Below are 13,741 nucleotides of genomic sequence, written 5' to 3' on the forward strand. Positions count from 1 at the left end.
TCCTTTTATGAAGCTTTCTTTTATGGTGCTTTATTTCTTGAGCTTTGGACATTCATTTTTGTAGTGTGGTGGCTCCTTGCATTCGTAGCACGTAAATTCTTTACTTGATCTTCCTTTGCCAGATATTTATGGACGATGATCTTCTGTTTATATATCCTCAAAATTTGTTTTGTAATTTCTTCCAAAGTTGCTTAACTCTTCTGGACATAAGTGACAATTCATCATCATCATCATCAAAAGCTTCATCATCAGAATCTTCCACTTCTTCTGCTTGGAAAGCTTTGTTCTTTTCTGACTTGGTCCTTTCTGGTATGGACTTTAGCGCAATTGATTTTCCCCTTTTGTGAGGCTCATATTCTTCTATGTCTATTTTATAACTTCTGAGAGAGCTGACCAGCTCCTCAAGAGTTATGTTGTTCAGATCCTTAGATAGCTCCGACGCAGTAACCATTGGTTTCCATCTTGTGGGTAGACTTCTGATGAACTTCTTAGCATGATCAGTAGTAGTGTAACCTTTTTCCAGAACCTTAAGTCCTGCTACCATGGTTTGAAACCTTGAGAACATATTCTCAATAGTTTATTCTTCTTCTTCTTCTTCTTCTTCCATGTGTTATTCTTAATGAATCAAGAATGTCCTTTGTTGTATCTCTATTTGTATTTTTCTCATATTCATTATACGATATAGCATTGAGAATAATGGTTCTAGCTTTGTGATGATTCTTGAACTCACGTTTCTGTTCATCATTCATTCTGTTTATGAGAATAGGAATACCGATAGAAATAACAGGTGCTTCATAACCATTTGTGACAATCTCCAAGAGATCGATATCATATCCTAGAAAGAAACTTTATAGTCAAATCTTTCTCCATCAAAGACATGAGGTTTAGAATTGTAACTATCTCTTTCATTTATGTTAGCAGCGACAACCATAGAAGTTTTTCTCACACTAGACCTCTCTACACGGTTAAGTGTTTGATTAATTAGAAAATCAACAATAGAGCCGGAGCTCTGATACCAATTGAAGGTTGAGAAAAACACAAGAAAAGGGGGGGGGGGGGGATGAATCGAGTTTTCTAAAAAAATTTCTTTCTACAAAAACTATTCACCATAATCAATGAGATAAATAAGAATGAAAGAGTATGAACACGTTCGGTTTATTCAAGTTCAGCTTAGAAAAAGTTAATCTTGTCCACCCACCAAGGTGATTTCGCCTTAGAAAAAGACTTAATTCACTAATCTTGAAAGATTATAAACAACCTCTAAGAGTCTAGAAATACACCTTAGCCCTCTCAAGTATATAGAATAACAACCTAGTCACTTGAGGAATACAAATCTCAAAAAATTTACAATAGAAAATGTTTACAAATAGTGCTTCTAAAAATCAAATGAAAACGACTCTTAAGAACAAATGATAACACAACTAATGAGCAACAACTCTTGTGTTCTAGATATTTTTAGAAATAGATTTCTCACCAAGGAGTGTTTAGAATAATCTCTCTTAGATTTTCTTTTTCTTTCACTTTTCTTTTCACGTTGAAGATATGTATGTTGAGTTTGAAATATATTTAAATAGCTTGAGCAGCTTCATTGTATTCACAATAAATTGGCAGCGTGTAAATTAGCAGTATTCTTCAATGGAGAGTGTCTCATATTGTTTACAGTGGAATTTCACAAACAAGCGCTTGTCCTCCAAAATAATGAATATCTTGGTTACTCGCAGGATCGACTAGATTGATCCTAGGACATAGTTTATGGTTCAAGATTTTGATGATTGGGTTGTATTCATTTTTGGGTTGGTTTTGTGTTTGGTTTAAGAATAAAATAAAAAAGATGTCTAAAAGGGAGAAAATAAAGGGTCTGTTTGGTGCGCAGGATAGGATAGAGACATGATAGAATATAAAGCTGGATAAGGATAGGATATGATATAGACAGGATAAGACTTATTCTATCATGTGTCTGGTTCACTCATGATACCAAATATATATATACACCTTGTAAAACAACTACATTTTATCCATATTGTTTTGTAAAATACTTTTAAATTAATAAAAAAATTATTAATTTTTATATAATTTAAAAAAAACGCTCTTTAACACTAACACGACTGAGTAAACAATTTTAATTTTTCTTTAAAAAATATCATAAATTCTATAATATATGTTAGATAAGCAATATATATATATATATATATATATATATATATATATATATATATATATATATATATATATATATATATATATATATATATATATATATATATATATATATATATATATATATATAATTTGTATTATTTTTTAAAATTTTAATAATTATTTTATTTTTAAATATTTCAATTTATTAGGTTTTAATTTTTTATATTACCGTTATAAAATTACTCTTACGACATACATATTTTTTAAAAGTTATTTTTTAATATATTTTAAGTTAATATCATATTAATCTTTATTTATTTTTTATTATGTTTAATTTTTATTTGAAAATATATATTATTGGCGTAAATTATTTTCTTATTCTATCCTGCCGAATTCTAACGCAGCTCATATTCAGGATAAGAATTTGTACTATTGAGGCAGGATAGGATAAATTTCAGGATTAACTTATCATATCCTGTTGTGTCATCAAACACTGGGTTGAGATAGGATATGATACAGATATCCTATCCTGTCTCTTATCCTGCGCACCAAACAGGCCCAAAGTGAAGTGCATGAATGATAAAAGCTAAAGTGCAAGAAATGAAACAAAAGATATTGACTTGAAAGGGATAAAATAAAGTAAAGATTTCAATGAATGTAAATCTGCATTGATAAACTATAAAGTAATTTGATTAACATAATTTGGTGATTCGTACGTACATTCTCAACACTTATTTCTCGATTCTCTTGGTACTTTGAGTATGATTGAGTTTTGTATAGATTTACACACTAAAATATAACGCTAAGACCTTAATTTATACTATTTTGACCCTAAGGTTCTTTTCCTAACGGAGTGCCACGTTTTGGCCTGCATGTTCCTCGATCTTCTAAGACTCCCACATGTCCGTTTTGGATAAGAGAGATCGTTTGAATTCAAATCCTTTTCCACCCGAGGCGCCAAATGCAATCTACATGGCTGTCGAAGCTCACTTTCCAAATATCCCCAAAATATTCTAAGTCTTTTACCCTTTGCCTTCGAGGATATTTTGACTAAAATTCGCTTCGAATAAGTAACACTCTTTTTAAACAAAAGAATCTCGAATGGCCTTCAAAAAGCCATGGAAAGCCATGCACTATGTCTCTCTTTGAGGTATATCCTCCACAACCATATCTTCCTTCGCCTGTGGAAATTTTCAGCTAACATACATGTATATATATAGTCCCAGTAAGTAGACCGTTGAGAAGGACAAGACATTGTTTTCCTTCCCAGTTGATATAACGACTCAAAAAAGATTGTGGGAGACAAAGAGCACACCAAAATGGGGTTCGTACATATGTCCTTGCAATAGTGGATAAGATAGTGTACTATTGTACCATTTAGCTTCTAGCGCAAGTTTCTGATATTTCTTCTTTGAAACGTACTTCTAATCTGAAGTAGAGAGAGCATGAAAGAGATCAAGTAACGTGGACGTTCCAAGAGAGTTGAGTCTTCAGAGTCAGAATGAAGTCTTCAGAGTTGAATGCAACAACTTTTCTATTGATTTAAATACTTAATACAAATGAAATAAAAAACAAATAAGCAATAAGAAAAGGAAAATTCTGATTTAATTAATTAAAAATGAAAAAGAAAAAGGACTTAAACGAACCGAAATCGATAAAATCAAATGTGCGAAAAGTCGAAAAATAGAAATGAACATACCTTTGCACAACAAAATTCAGTAAAAATAACTGGTAATGTTCAAAATCGTAAATAAAAATACCTAGATAAACAAGCTCCGACTGAATAAGAAGCGACTGCACACGAAATCAAAAATAAAATAAAATGAACACACCGACATAACTTATATCAGGTTCATTTGAATTTGACCTTGAATTGTAATTATCTTATTCGTAATTTTAAATATATTTTACGAAAGAGATATTTATCAATTCATAAACAACACATTACAATAAAAAAAGAATAAAGTAATAATAAAATGAATAAAATATAAAAAATTAAAAAGAGTATAATCATAATAAGAAAATTATAAAGTTTCTTTGAAAAAATAAAATTGAAATTGGTGTCGATTTGAAAAATTAAAAGAAAAAATTCGGAAGCAACCTAACATATGAGATTGACTTGAGTCATGAATAAATTTTTAACCACGTAACATAAAAGAAAGTGTTATGAATAATAGTAAATAGATGTGGATGTTCATTTTCCCCCATCTTTCTATACTCCTTAACTACTATAATTTAAGTTCCTAACCTTTGTGTATTCCTTGAGTTAATGGTTGTTATTAGTCATGTACTATAAATATGGATCATGTTGCAATGTTAAAGTAACTAAAAAAAGATGATGATACAATATTACTTTTTCCTCTTCTTTTCTCTCATTCATCTCTCTCCTTCATCTATATTTTTTTGGTTAATTTCATAACACGTTATCAACACGAAGCTCTACCAAACTTGAAATTTTTTTTTTGAAGCCCTAACTGTTAGACGTAATATTAGTTAATTATTTTATTATTTTACTTTCTCATTATCCGTGTTGAATTTTGATATTATATCTTATTAAATTATCAATAATATCTGAAGGATTATAATACAACGTGTTTGTTATATAGTTCCTGAAGAATTTAACAAATATCCATTAAAGATAGTATTAAGTTTGTTATATAGTTCATGAAGAACTTATCAAGCATCCCTGAAGGATTATAAATATTATTATTTTTATTAGTAAGAGATTTGTGATTGAGTTCCTGAAGAACTACAAAATGTGATTGAGTTCCTGAAGAACTATTAAAAAAAATTATGATTGTGATTGAGTTCCTAAAGAACTACACAAAAAAACCTCTCTTAAACTAATGTTAAGATATCTCAGGAGGATTGCTTAAAGAATTATTTTTCTTAATCGCCGTGAATATTTGTGACATGACTTTGAAGGGTTATTTTTTGAGCTTCCTAGAAGGATTATGCAAATAATTGTTTCTTTCTATCACTACGAAGATCATTTGTGATATATAATTCCCGAAGAGTTAAAGTTTTAAAATAAGGATTTCTCACACCTTAAAATGTTGTATCTATAATATTAGAAAGATTTTATCATGATATTAATGAATCCCAGAAGGATTGCATCTATACTAATAACATATCCTAGAAGGATTGCATCTGTTATGTTAAAAATTTAAAAAATGATTGCATCATCTATATTATCGAATTCTAGATGAATTGGATCAATAATAGTGAAGTATTTCAGAAGGATTTCACAAAGAAATTTGTGTGTTTCGATGTAAAAAAAACTTGTAATATACTCATAAAATGTTTGTCATTCTAGAAGAATGACATGAGTGACTCTAACACATCCCAGAAGGATAACTATATTTTTGGATTATTGTAATTTTCTAGCATTTGGCTATGTTAAAAACTTATTAAATTTGTTAGAGTATAAATTATTTCATAATTAGAATTATAAATTTATATATTTCATCTATATATATGATGATATAATTTTAGTGATATGATTTTATATGATTTTGATAATTATATGATAATATGTTCATATGCATGTGTATGATTAAAGTGTTAAATCATGAGATATTATTAGGATGATCAATGTTTGCGGATATAATTTCTTTATTCACATTATTTCTAAATATTGATATTTTAACAAGAGAATTAAAACATTGCAATCTATTAAAGAATATATCAATAGTCTAAATTTGCTACATATTTTAAATTTGTTATAATAGTGCTTAGATTTCTCATATAAATCTTAATTATACTATTCTTTTCTTTTTACAAGTATAGTGTATGGATGACATTTGTTAGTCCATCTTAAAGACACACGAAAGTAAACTCATATTTTGATAGAGTCGAGATTCGAATGATATTGGAAAGAAGTCAAACATATACTTCACTATCTTAGAGATGCAGGTTACTTGTCAGATCCTTACAATGGTAGATCAGAAACAGATTATTTGTTTACATGTGATGGTACATCCATTTCATGGAGATGTATAAAACAAATCATGGAAACAACTTCATAAAATTCTGCATAACTATTAGTACTACATGAAGTCACTTCAAAGAAGACATTTTAAGCAACAACTACAAAGAATATCGTCACACATATAAATGTTTGCATGAGGGGGAGAAATACATATGTTTTGCACTCTTTTTCCCTTCACCATGGTTTTGTCTCACTGGGTTTTCCTGGTAAGGGTTTTAATGAGGCAATTCACATTCAAAGGATATTGTACTTTTTTCCTTCACTAGAATTTTTCCCACTGGGTTTTCTCTAGCAAGGTTTTAACGAGGCATATCCTCAATGAACATCCAAGGGGGAGTGTTATGAATAATAGTAAATAGATGTGGATGTTCATTTTCCCCAATCTTTCTATACTCCTTAACTCCTATAATTTAAGTTCCCAACCTTTGTGTATTCCTTGAGTTAATGATTGTTATTAGTCATGTACTATAAATATGGATCATGTTGCAATGTTAAGGTAACTAAAAAAAAGATGATAATACAATATTACTTTCTCCTCTTCTTTTCTCTCATTCATCTCTCCTTCATCTATATTGTTTTGGTTAATCTCATAACAGAAAGAGATTAATTAGAGCACACTATCAGTGTAAAATCATTTTACACGGTCATCCAATAAATTAATCATTTTCACATATAAAAATGAAATTAAAAAAAAATAATTAAATCATTTTAATAACTATTTCTTTCATATTTCTCTTTGTGTCAAAATAATTAGTTGTAATTGGATGATCATGTAAAATGGCTTTTACTCTAAAAATGTATTTCAATTAATCTCTAAAAGAAAATATAAATTTAATAGAAAATTTATAATTTTAATATTTTCTTGAGAATAAATTATAATTTTTATAAAAAAACTGAGGTTAATTTCATCAATATAATAAATTTCACCCTCCGTTCTCTTTTATAAGTAAATTTTACTTTTTAGGTTCATTGAATAAGGATCATATCGAATGAGAACTGATATCTATTGTGTGAAATGAGAGCTAACAATATCAACCATCAAATTTAATTAGCGTTTAATATTTTTTATTCTAGATAAAAGTCATCTTATTGATTTTTTTTCTTATATGGTTTAGATTTAAAAATTCTATAAAAAAAGAATGTTACTATAAATATTTTTCTATTTGTTATAGTAATATTTAGTATAAAGTAAAGACTAACAAACACAATTAAAAAATAATAAAATTTAAATTTTCTAATTTTCCAACATCCAATAGGCGTCACAATTATTATAATATTGTTAAAATGGTAAAGTTTATTTAAAATAGTCAGCATTATAGAACTTAACAAAATAAAAATTATTCTAACTTACAAATAAGTAAATAAACCAAACGAAAATATATAAAATAATTTCGCATTCTCTAATATTATTAATCAAATTAAAATATAGCTAATAAATCAATAATACGTTTTTATTAAAAATGGTCACAATAGTAGAACTTGTAAAAATAAAAAATTTCTTAACTTGCGAATAATTAAAACAAGAAAATTAAAAAATATATAATAATTTTACCTTCTGTAATATTTTTAATCAAAATAAAATATAGACAATAAATCAATAATGCGATTTTTATTTAAAATGGTTATAATAGTAAAACTTTCAAAAATAAAACAGTTTCTAACTTGCAAATAAATATATAAAACAAATTAAAATAGAGTTAAAAGGTAGTGCACTGACAGTGAAAAATAATTTTACACTGTCATCCAATAGAAAGTCATCAATTAGTCATGTCATTAAATTATCTTTTAAATAAAAGAGTGGTTTAAATGGATACATGGTGGTGATTGGTTGACAGTGTAAAATTATTTTACACTGTCAGTGCATCACCCCTTTTCTCATTAAAATATAGGTAATCATTTAAAACTATTTAATATTTTTATTCATTGAATATATTCGTGATAAATCAATAACGTATTTTTATTTAAAATGGTAAAAATAATAGAATATTCAAAAATAAAAAGTTAATTTATTTATTATGTATTTATTTATACTTTAAAATATAGATCAATTTATTAGAACATTCAACTTTTTTTCATCAAAATAAATTATAGATCAATATAACTATAATTATGGAATGAATACAATTATATGAATTATAATGTATAAATTAAAGAACTATATTAATTTAAAGTATACAATAAATCCATTATAAATAAAATCAATTTTTTATTTTGATTGTTCTCCTATTGTGACCATTTTCAATGAAAACACATTATTGGTTATCACCTATATATTTTTAATTTGGTTAAAATATTAGAGAATGTTATTACCTATATTTTAATTTGTTTGATTGATTTATTAGCAAGTTAGGAATTTTTATTTTTATTTTTACAAGTTCTACTATTATGACCATTTTAAATAAAAACACATTATTAACTTATTACCTGTATTTTAATTTGATTAAAATATTAAAAAATGTGAAATTACTATCTATATTTTAGTTTGGTTGATTAATTTATTTGCAAGTTAGGATATCTTTTATTTTTACAAGTTCTACAAGTCTGACCATTTTAAAATAAATTATAATATTGTGACAATATTATAATAGTGGTGGCTCCTATTGAATGTTGGAAAATTACAAATTTAAATATTATTATTTATTTAGTTTTTTAAATAAAAAATAGAAAATTGTTAGTATTTAATTTATACTAAATATTAGTATAACACATAGAAAAATATTTATGCATGGTAAAATTATCTTTTTATAGAATTTTTAAATATTAAGAGCAATAGAAAAAAATTTCACTAAGGTGCTTTCAATATATAAATTTTAAATCTTAAGCGTTAATTAAATCTGACGGTAGATATCATAAGTTCTCATTTTTCACAATAGATATCCGTTTTTATTAGATATGCTCCTCATTGAATAAGTGATGGATTTGAACTATATTTAAACTAGATATATCAATTATTTAATAAATTTAAAAAGTAAAAGATGTTTATATAAGAAAAAGAGAATGGAGGGAGTATATTTTAGTATCTCTCCCCCTCTTTTTCCTTTCAAAAATCTCAAATTGGAAAGAAAGGAGAAAATCATTATAAGAGGGATTGTGATCTCATCTTCTTTCCTCTCTATTCCTCTTTTAAAATATCAAACCAAGCACTCTTTATTTAAAATATTTTATCCCCCTCCCATTTTCTCCAAAAACCTTCAACCAAATAGACCCTAAAGTTTATTTAAATAAGTTTTAAATAGTATTTTGGAAATAATTTTTTAAAAGCAATTTTGAAGAATAAAAAAAATTATGTTTGATAACCATAATTTAAAAAATTAATTTAGATACGGAAAAATAAGAAACGTTTTGTCACCAAAGCTTCTTTCTAATGAAAAAATAAAATAATTAATGGATCAATTTACTTTAAAAACTAAAAGAATAAGAGCTTAAAGGTAGTGCACCGTCAGTGTAAAATTTTTTACACAGTCAGTGCATCACAGCCCTTAAATATAAATACTTGATATTTAATTTAAAGAAAAAGTCAAATTTTTACAAAATTTAACAGTTTGGATTTCATTGACAGTGTAAAACTGCTTTACACTGTCGGTGTATTTCCATTAAATCCAAAGAATAATAATAGAGAAAATGAGTAATGGACCGACAATGTAAATTGATTTATACTATCAACCAATAATGATAATGAATTCTGCCACACCACATTTTATTTTAATTTTTTTTTTAATGACACGGTAGACTCTTGATTTTTTATTAGATAAACACTATAAAATTATTTTACATTATCAATGCATATTCATTAAACTCATAATAAAAATATAATTATTTATATAGTTAGCATTTTTATATTAATAGTAAATTTTCCCATAATACTTTAAATAAATTATTACTTTACAAAAATTATCAATTTTTTAATGACAAATAAAAATATATAAAAAGAAGTCAACATTGAATATTGATTTTTGCAAATAAATCCTATATTAAGAAACAAAACAAAATAAATAAATCTTCTTGTGCAAAGCATTTGCCCTACTTGTGTTAACATTTTTACTTATAAATAGGATCCGAGAGATTATAGAGTTTCACATTACCAATCTATTTTTGTTCATCAATGACGAAGCAACTTGTAATCACTCTTCTTCTTCTTTTCACTTTAATAACAACAGGTATAGATTATGGACTCATTCAATTAAATAGATTTGACTTTTTCATTTCAATGCTTCGTATTTGTGTTATACTTATTAATGCAAATTTTGCAGATGTCGTAGAAGGGACTAAGAAAACATATGGGGTATATGACAACAACAACAACAATGTAAAATTGTTTGTATTTGGAGACTCCTATGTAGATACAGGCAATTTCTTGAACTCGTCATCCTATAAAACTCCTTATGGAATGACATATCCTGGTAAACCTGCTGGAAGATTCTCTGATGGTCGTGTTCTCACGGATTACATTGGTAACACTCTTCTCTCTTTTTAATTTACACTAAATTGAGTGTATACATTTTTGGTAAATTAATGTATTCTTATGTTCAAGTTCATAGACATATCTCTTAAGAGATTGAGAGATATCTATTTAAGAGATTCATCTTTTTCACAAATATCTATTCCTTGTATCACACTATGCTACTCGATTGATTCTAATTTTTGGTTTTATTTTTAGTATAAATCAAGCTTAATTACATACATGAATTGTTTTTAAATATTTTTTTACTAGTTTTTGTTTTCTTTTTTGATAGGCTATCCCATACTTGTTCCAATTCATAGTACTTGTACTTTTTTTACAAATATTTTAAGTTTTTTTTAAGTCGTTGATTTATTAATATTAATAATTTATTTAAATTAATACATAAATGTAAATAAATAATATTGTTAAAGATTAAATTCTGAATCAATAATTTACACTTATTTAATTCAACTAACACATCTCAATTGAGTTACCGAAACATCTGTTTAAATTTTATTATTAAGCACTAACAAAATAAATATTTTTTTTATATTCAACAGTAGTTATATATTTTTTGTTTTCTATTGACAATATCTACGATGATATTTCTACACCATACTTTTAGACTACACCATATTTTACTATTCAACATGGTGAATAGTGAAATATTATAATAATAAATATAAAAAAAATATAAAAATTACTTTTAACATTTTTTTTTAAAATTAAAAGTATCAATATAAAGTTGTTTGATTAAGGAACTTCATTTGCATTTTATTAACCAATTTTATATTATTATTAAAAATTATTTTTAAGAATTGAGAGTTTATCAACCAACTTTATAATTGCATTAACCAATATTTTATTTTTTATTAACAAACTTTATTTTATTACTAAAAATTATTTAAATATCTAGGCGTTTAAATTTCTATTCTGTAAATTTTATTTTACACTTTAGTTTGATTTTAATCGTACTTTCATTTTACTCTTTTTACACATGCATGCAGCTTCGTTTCTGAAAATTGAAACCCCAACACCATATTCATTCAGAAATTCCTCAACTCCACAATCCGGAATAAACTTTGCTTATGGAGGGACAGGTGTTTTTCTAACCCATGTCAATGGACCAAACATGACTGTTCAAATCGATTCATTTGAGAACCTAATCAAACAAAATGTTTATACCAAACAAGACCTTCAATCCTCTGTTGCTCTTGTAAGCGCTTCTGGAAATGATTACCTCGCCTTTATAAAAACTGGCAACATTACGGTAAATGTTTAACATTATTTTCTTCATATTTTCGGTGTTATAAATGTGAATTTTTCTACTAAATTTTTGATTTTCATTTTGATAGGAGATAAAATCGTTCACTACATCGCTTATCAACCAACTATTGATAAATGTTAAACGCATTCATAATTTAGGAATAAATAAAATAGCAATTGGGTTATTGGAACCTCTTGGGTGCATGCCTCCAATAACTCAGGTAACTTTTCATCTTAGTTGCGTTGATCTTCTAAATTTGGTGTCTGAAAATCACAACAAAGTCTTGCTCCAAAATGTGCTTCAACTTAAGCAACAACTTGGAAAATCAGTTGTTCTTGTTACACTAGACGTTTACAATGCTTTCCTATCTACAATTGCAACCATGCAGAAAAATCGCAAAGGTATGTTATTTTCAACATTATAATAATTATTTTTAGGGATAATAGACATTTACCCCTGTCATATAGGCGAGATTCAGGCTACCCCTATTAATTTTTTTGATTTATCCCTTTGGTTTTTCACTGTTTTTTACACGCTTAGGAGGGTACCTTAAAAATACAGGGGATAATCCAAAAAAAATATTAATAAGGGGTAACCCGAATCTCGCCTATATGACAGAAGAAGAAATGTCTATTATCCCTTGTTTCTAAAATGAAATATATGTGTGATTATTATTTGTTGAAATGTAAATAATTTTTTTCTCCATTGTGCAGAAAATTCAACACTAATGAATCCATTAGAAATGTGTTGCAAGGGAGATAGTTTGGAAAATTCATGTGGAAGAGTGGATGATAAAGGGAAAAAGAAATATAGTTTGTGTGAGAATCCAGAGCTTTCATTCTTTTGGGATATAGTTCACCCTTCTCAAAATGGATGGAATGCTGTCTACAAACAATTGCAATCATCTCTTGGTCAACTTATTGATAAGAACTAACTTTTGACACCATTCATTAGTTTGTTGTGTTGTTTTGTATGATTAGATTGGATCCTTTAAGTCTTCAAATTTTGGTTTTAGTATTATTTCAATTTTATAAGATAAATGGGAGATTGGATATTAACATACCAAAATTGGATACTAAGAAGCCATAAAAAGCACTTCAATATGCATTTCGTACCGAACTTTCACCTCAACTAAAATATTTATTGTGGTAAAATTTCTTCAATTAGTCGTTTTTCTTTATTTTTAATTTTTAAGTTAAAGATAACATTTGTAGTGAAATATGCCGTATTCATTTTTTTATATTTTAAAATTAAAATTAAATAACTTTTTTCCATTATAGATTTTCCAACCGTGGGGTAATGTCCTTCAAGAACAAACTTGAAATACCAACTCATACAATTTAGATTTTTATTCATTTATAAGTCAAATTGGTGTTGTAATATCTTAAATTTTTAGTTTTGAAGCATAACATACTCTATATTAATCTTCAAATCAAAATTTTTAATATACTATTTTAGCATTTTCAAAGAAAAATCTTCAAAGTCACTGATACAACAACAACACAATAATAAATGGTGTTTTTTAGTTTGGTTTATGGAAAAAATTATGTTTAGGGAAAATGTGAATGAACATGTAGATAAATTTTGTTAATAGAAGATACAGTTTTCTAGCTTTGTTTTCTAGAATTCATTAATTGAGGAGGAATTATTTAGGTTTAGGGAGAAGGAGAAAGAAATTGTAGAGCCTTTATAAAAAAATCTGGATAACTTTTTCCCGCGGTTGATAACAAGAACCATGGTGAAAAGTTTTTTCTTCATTTTTTAATTTTAAATTAAAAGATATAACCTTTATCTGCGGTTGTTAATAGTAGCTGGTGAAAAGTTACTCATTTTAAATAAAAAAAATACATAAACAGAGTTGTAGTTTATTTTCCTTTCGGACATAATAATGCCCTAGTAAAAA

General features: G+C 26.6%; 1 protein-coding gene across 1 annotated transcript; it reads left to right on the top strand.

The window, feature by feature from the left end:
* The first annotated feature begins 10,232 nt into the window (after window positions 1-10,232).
* Window positions 10,233-12,945, top strand: LOC131613891 (GDSL esterase/lipase At5g03610-like). The gene is made up of 5 exons (XM_058885531.1): window positions 10,233-10,287; window positions 10,381-10,581; window positions 11,579-11,841; window positions 11,927-12,239; window positions 12,552-12,945. The coding sequence occupies exons 1-5, from the start codon at window positions 10,233-10,235 to the stop codon at window positions 12,770-12,772; spliced, it is 1,053 nt and encodes a 350-aa protein (XP_058741514.1). The 3' UTR covers window positions 12,773-12,945.
* Window positions 12,946-13,741: the final 796 nt, after the last annotated feature.

This window comes from Vicia villosa, linkage group LG1, assembly GCF_029867415.1.
Source record: "Vicia villosa cultivar HV-30 ecotype Madison, WI linkage group LG1, Vvil1.0, whole genome shotgun sequence".
In the NCBI taxonomy this organism is placed as follows: Eukaryota; Viridiplantae; Streptophyta; class Magnoliopsida; order Fabales; family Fabaceae; genus Vicia; species Vicia villosa.